At 41.1% G+C, this 6,452-nt stretch overlaps 2 protein-coding genes across 2 annotated transcripts; both read left to right on the top strand.

Moving 5' to 3' along the window:
* The first annotated feature begins 413 nt into the window (after nt 1-413).
* On the top strand, nt 414-1,541 carry LOC142948103 (parathyroid hormone-related protein-like). Its single transcript, XM_076089986.1, has 2 exons — nt 414-517; nt 1,151-1,541. The coding sequence occupies exons 1-2, from the start codon at nt 414-416 to the stop codon at nt 1,539-1,541; spliced, it is 495 nt and encodes a 164-aa protein (XP_075946101.1).
* A 3,766-nt stretch (nt 1,542-5,307) lies between these two features.
* On the top strand, nt 5,308-6,231 carry LOC142947855 (galanin receptor 2a). Its single transcript, XM_076089726.1, has one exon. The coding sequence runs from the start codon at nt 5,308-5,310 to the stop codon at nt 6,229-6,231; it is 924 nt and encodes a 307-aa protein (XP_075945841.1).
* Nucleotides 6,232-6,452: the final 221 nt, after the last annotated feature.

A 6,452-nucleotide genomic window follows, 5' to 3' on the forward strand; every position in this document is an offset into this window, starting at 1 on the left:
AGGCAAATGAATGGAGCTGAGTGAAGGGGGATTTCCCCAGGCTGCCTGCACACCGATCTGGACACACGTTTTGAACTGGCCAGATTGTATTTGGAAGAATAATTTTTCTTCGTACTTTGTAAATCAATTTTTGCAACAAGCTCATCTCTTAATAACTTGCAGACTGACCTTTTTGTGGATTTCACTGTAAATATGTAAGTCTAAGTTTCTCTTTTACTTTAATGAACTATTTGTTGGCACAACTAATGCTGCCTTGGACATCTCCCGTACTCAGGAACTGTGTCATTTTCCAGCCGCCTACACTGCTTCTGACAATCTGTGGATAGTAGACAGTTCATAAAACAAAGTTTCACTTCATTCCTTGAAGTCACTGATGTACTATTTCTTGTGTTCTTCAGATCCTGGGCTTCAGGATGTGCTCTATAGTCATGCTTCATCAGTGGAGTCTGGCTGTGTTCTTGCTGTGCTCCCCAGTGACTCTTGATGGGAGACCAGTTGCTGCACTTAGTAGCAGAACGTGAGTTATCCTTTATATCAATTTTGATGACAATAGAAATGTGATAGAAATGTTAGGCAATATGGAGGTTTCAAATGGAAGACTAGTTAATAATTAAAAGTACTGAAGCAATACTTTTGAAAGATTCCTGTTTGGATTAGAAAATACATCTACAGTTGATTAATCATATTTAATTAAGGTACAGGAGGTTTTCTCTTTTTCAACTCTGGCTTTTTGGGGTCTGGAGCTCAGATTAGTGGTGGCTCTAACAAACTTGTTTATGCTGCCACCTACTGTACTGAGGTTTCCTGGTGCCTGACCACATTTCAGCTTCCACGTCTTCTATCACTGCTCCACACAAAACCTCAACACTGTGGTGTATCATGAAATTACAAAAGAATCTATACAGAAAAGAAAATTGTCAGATTTTATTGGTGCTAACTTTGAAATGAGGACTTCTGGTTTAGTTGTTTCACAGATGGTGAAATCAGAGAATCAGAGAAATCAGGAAAAAAAGATTTCTGACAGATTTAGGGAAAAGTGAACTGCTCTCCTCTCAGGCACGATGCAGCTTTAGGATTTATTTATTAGCTGTAATGCAACCTCCCTTGTTAATCTGACTCTCACTCTGTGTCTTCATTTTCATGCAATAAGGAAGAGGTCAGTGAGCCACGCCCAGCTGATGCATGACAAGGGCCGCTCCTTGCAGGAGTTCAAGCGCCGCATGTGGCTGCAGGAGCTGCTGGAAGAGGTGCACACCGCCGATGAGCGAGCTCCACCTGTGCAGAGCAGAACCCAGAGCCAAACCTTCAGTGGGAATGCCCTGCACGAGAAGCCCCCAGGGGCCACAAAGGACCTCCCCGACAGGTTCAGGCTGGACAGAGAGGGCCCTAACCTGCCCCAGGAGACCAACAAGGCTCTGGCCTATAAGGACCAGCCACTTAAGGTGGCCACCAAGAGGAAAAAAAAGGCGAGGTTAGGCCGACGTAGAGAGAGCGACAAGAAGCGGAGGCGGGCACGGTCTGCCACAACAAAGGAGCCATGAAGGACGCAGTGCCCTGGCTAGAGACTCCTACTAGCCTTTGCATGGTACTGCACTGAGACACTGACATAGGTTCAGCCAGACTGGGATCTGAGAGACTCTACTCGTGGCTGACTCAGTCACTTCATTATACGCCCTGGGTTTGTGCTTGTATGATAATATTTTGCTGTTTATATTTTTGATCACAAAGTTTTTGTGAATTATCTTCATAACATCTTCTTAGGTCCATATTTATTTTGGAACATCTGTAGGCATCTGTAACTTTGATTGACTTCAAAACAAAGCCATGTGTTGTCATCTCTAACCAACCGTGTGCACGAGTAGATCATAGGAGGAAATATTTATTGCCTGAATATTATGTAACTTCAAAATGGTTTACTTGTGTTTGGCTCTATGTTGACTATCGTGAACTTAGTTATTGTACATAGAAACTGTTCACTGCATACATCTGTTCGAACTGTTCTGCAATAATTTATTTCACTTTGAAAGTGTGTATTTATTTTGTGAATGTATCATGGTGCTGCTGACTAAATTCCATAATGCACTTTAGTTATATTCTGTACATGTTCTTTTGTGGTTGAGTTCTGTTTTGATGTTTCTTTTTGATGGTCCTGCTTTCCTTTCCAAACTTAAATCCCCCACGGACTTGTAACTTATTGGATGCTTCATCAAATCCACTCTCACCATTTCATACTATAGTTTATTTTTATAGAACAAGCCCAAGTCAGGGGCTGTCAGACTCATTTAATGTTCTTCACCATGCACTGAGGGCATACTGTACATGTTTCCAGTTAATCAAACATTAAAAGTGTAGCCATTAGAATATTTTCTATTCACGGCGTCTTTGTTCACGAGCCATATGTGGCTCAAATGTGCCACTTATGATTTATGACAGGTAGAGAAGTCACTGCGAGGACATTTTCACTAGTGTTACCGATAACACCAGATTTCTTTTCAAGAAAATGTATTTGTCAGCTCTTACCACTACTGCTCTGCTACTACTATATTGCCAAACAGAGGGTTTTGCTTTTCACTTTGACACCAAATCCTCCACCATCATCCTGACGGTTAACTCTCACGTGATAAGTGAAATGTGACTCCTGCTACTCTCTCTGCTGTACGGAGCAGACACTTTTCGGTTCATAATTGTAATAAGCAGTGGTGGGCCGTCAGGGCCAGCTAAGCCTTCTCTGCTGGCCTAAACAGAATCACAAAGTTATAGCTATTTAATAATTTAATAATAATAAAGATTCAGCCTCTATTTCTCTATTTCTCAGCCGGCGAACGTAGAACGCAGAACGCCGGCCGGCCCCAGCTGTTTTTTGTTATTGTTCCGGGTTCAAAAGGTCACACATCCCGTTGTCTGTTACGTGAGCGCAGTCCACCGAAAACATTATATTTCCCACAATTTAAGCTTCTGCATTTTCCAAATGCACTAGTATTATTCAAACGTATTGTTCGATTTGTCAGCCTCGGTTTAATACGAATACGTGTATTATTACACCAATAGAAACAAATAACCGTAGCTCAGTAGGACAGCACAGAAGGCCCAGGTATAAAATGCACCGCCCGCCACTGGTAATCAGTGTATTGGTAACACTGAATACCAATGACAGGTAGAGCTAAAATTATTAAAAGCAAATATTTAGATTATAGGTTGATCCTTTTTAGTGATTTTCAAGTCAAGCAAAAATGCTAAATATCACTTAGATTGTCGTTTGTGAATATATAATACATGTCGTGCATAAATACATAAATGCAAAGTTTGATGTCACTTAGAGCAATATGCATAAAATGTTGTAGTACAACAATAGATTGATTGCAAATTAGATCAATCTGCAACATATTCAACTGCTTATTTTACCTCAAAAACCTGGCAATGATATGGAGGAGACTAAGGCTGATGATTATTTTTGATTCATCACTTTATCTATATAATAATTAAAATGCCTGGCCATCATCATTTTACAGAACATTATGTGACCTCTTCAAATAGCTTGCACTGCCCAGTCCAAAAGCTGAATATTTAGTATTCGATCATATCAGACAATGTAGTCAGTAGGTCAGTTACCCATTTTATCCCTAAAATCCTAAGTTGATTATGAGGAGACCTGTATGCCTCTTCATGAAGAATAAGTGGCTAAAAATAAAAATGGTTAGAAAAGGGGAATGTAATGACTATGGTCCTGAGTTCAATCAGTAAATATCTGTCCAGCTGAAATGTCTTTGAGAAAACCATTGAATCTCTTTAAATGTTGAGGTCCTGGTTTGTGTATTTCATCATGAAATTTAGCCTTGCTAAGAGGTTTAGAGAAATAAAGAGGAAGTTCAATATTTGGGTCAAAACAGGATTTTTTAACTTAACTATGAAAAGGCAAAAATCAATGTCAATATTTCTGTTCACTTTTGGGGTGCGGACAGAGCACAATGAAGCTGTTAATGTCCCATTTGAGAACATGTGGCATTTGTAACAGCTGCTGACTGAATGGCACAGACACTGGTAATGGAGGGGTTAGCAGATGCATCAGCATCAACTATATCCTGTGCTAAGAGCAGCAGTATACACCGAAGGCCATTAGCTGACACAGAGTCATAAACGCTGTGGAAAGCCTGATAAAACCGCTGTCAGGAGCCTGAAGCTCACGCCGAAGAAATCAATCAAACAATGGAGAGAGACATTAATATCCCCAGAGAAGGGGAGGAACAGTAATCGTGATCAATGGATTTGTCCCTTTTTCTTTGGAGAGTGATACTTTTTTTAAATATAATTCATACAGTGTGAATGAAATCCCCAAAAACAAAAGAGGCTTTAACAGATACACATACTCTAATAACAATAACAAAACTGGCATGCATAGTATATCACCGTTTCCTGAGCAGCTGGTCTGACGTCATTTCTCTTTAAACCAAGTCAACCAGAATCAATGTGACCCAAGTGATGTTTGCCTTCCTACCCTCCACATTCACCTATCACACTTTGTAATGAGTCCTGAGAGGCTGCCACCTCTCCCTCTGTCAGTCCAGTTTAACAGGATGGACACCAGTGAAACAGAAGTTTACGTTTTGAGGATAGCTCACTCACAAACATGAACCTGAAGATACCACTGGGACGATGATGGTGAGTGCGCCCAAATGATGGAGAACTGTATCATCTGGCACCGTTTTAGTACGACACACGTATGTTCTAGATATTTACACAAGAGTAGCTGTCAAAATGTTGATTCAATAAAGATTTGTATCTTAGCAGACTACCATATTACTGTTGCTATGTAAAAACCATGTACCTTTTATTTTGGTGATATTGCATCATGTGTGTTTTGGTGACAGTATGATACATACATAATATTTATTTATCATTTTAGCCAAGCTAGAAACAAAGCTGACATGTTACACACATGTAACTTTCTCTTTCACTCATAATACAAATAGAGCTACAATTAATTATTATTTTTACGATATTTTGTCAAGGAAACGATTGTTTTGACTACAAAGAAATATAGCAAAAAATAACCCTTTTTTCCAGAGCCCAATATGATGTATTTTGTCTTGCTTTTTAAATAATAGTCAAAACACCCAAAATATTAAGTTCAATATCGTATATCACAAAGAAAATAAAAGATGGAAAAGCAAAAGTTTGGAGTTTTTGTTGAAACAATTGATTTTAAAATAGTTGCCAATGTATTTTGACAATCAACTAACGTTAAACATAAATTAATAAATGTTTGTTTTTGTTCTTATATTTGAAAGGTGATGACAAGTCAGTGATAATATGGCTGTTCCCAATACCTACGTGCTGATCTTTGCCTGTACCTGTGGAGTGATCCTGGGCATTGGGCTCTGTGCCAACCTGCTGGTCTTCTCTTTGTTTGCAAAGTACAACACCTTGCGCAAGAACCGCCTCGACATCCTCCTGCTCAGTATGACTCTGGCCGACTTCCTCACCCTCCTGCTCATCCCCTTCACCTTGCACTCTGCCGTCAGTTACTCCTGGCCTTTGAGCGACACCTCCTGCAAGGTCTACCAGTTCCTGCTGGCCTTCAGCCTGGCCGCCAGCACCTACTCGCTATGTGCCGTGTCCATGACCCGCGCCATGATCATCACCAACCCGTACCAGCCGCCAACCATGGACCTGGTCATCCTCATGTTTGTCTTGGTCTGGGCCCTCAGCTTCTTCATCAGCCTGCCGCTGCGTATGTTTGCCACAAAAGAAAGCCTGGGCCCGAGCCTGGCCAACTTCACCTTCTGCCTTCCAACCATTCATGAGCACCACTACCAAGTGGTGCTGAGCCAGTTTGTACTTTACTACTTTGTTCCAATGCTAGTCATCGCCTTCAACTACGTCCGGCTGGCTGTTTTTCTCCACAAGAGCCCCGTAATGACGGTGTCCAGTGCCAGGAACACCCGCCGTGCCTCTGTCATGGTGTTCTTGGCTGCTGCTACCTTCTCAGTGTGCTGGCTGCCTGGTTATGTGCTGGAGCTGTGCGTGTACATGGGGCTGTATCGCCACGGACAGGCTTGGGAGATGTTTTACTTCATCTGTACTGTGCTGCAGTACCTGCACCCCTGTATCAACCCTGTGCTCTATGTGCTGCTGTCAAAGCGCTACCGCCACAGGAGGGCAGCCTGGCTCTTCAGCTGTAACAGGAACAGAGTGCAGCCACAGGTCATCAGCGTCACCACAGACAGCTTATAAACACAGCCCAGCAATGAGTTGGTGGCATTTAAGGACACTCTTTTATATTTATTGTTCATAAAAATCAATTGCTTTTTACAATAATACAGATGTTTTTGTGATTACTTTCAGATTTTACCAACATATTTGCGGTATAAATGTCGAAATCAGAAGACAGGAAAAAATAATGCATGGTTTAGGATTTTTATTTTTTATTTTTTTCAATAACAGGAATACAAGGT

The sequence above is a fragment of the Anarhichas minor genome, unplaced genomic scaffold, assembly GCF_050575085.1.
Source record: "Anarhichas minor isolate MPS153535 unplaced genomic scaffold, ASM5057508v1 ptg000011l, whole genome shotgun sequence".
In the NCBI taxonomy this organism is placed as follows: domain Eukaryota; kingdom Metazoa; phylum Chordata; class Actinopteri; order Perciformes; family Anarhichadidae; genus Anarhichas; species Anarhichas minor.

Coding starts and splice junctions, on each gene's coding strand:
- LOC142948103 (XM_076089986.1), top strand. CDS start 414: ATGTGCTCTATAGTCATGCTTCATCAGTGGAGTCTGGCTGTGTTCTTG. Junction 518..1,150: donor GCTGCACTTAGTAGCAGAAC/GTGAGTTATCCT, acceptor TCATGCAATAAG/GAAGAGGTCAGTGAGCCACG.
- LOC142947855 (XM_076089726.1), top strand. CDS start 5,308: ATGGCTGTTCCCAATACCTACGTGCTGATCTTTGCCTGTACCTGTGGA.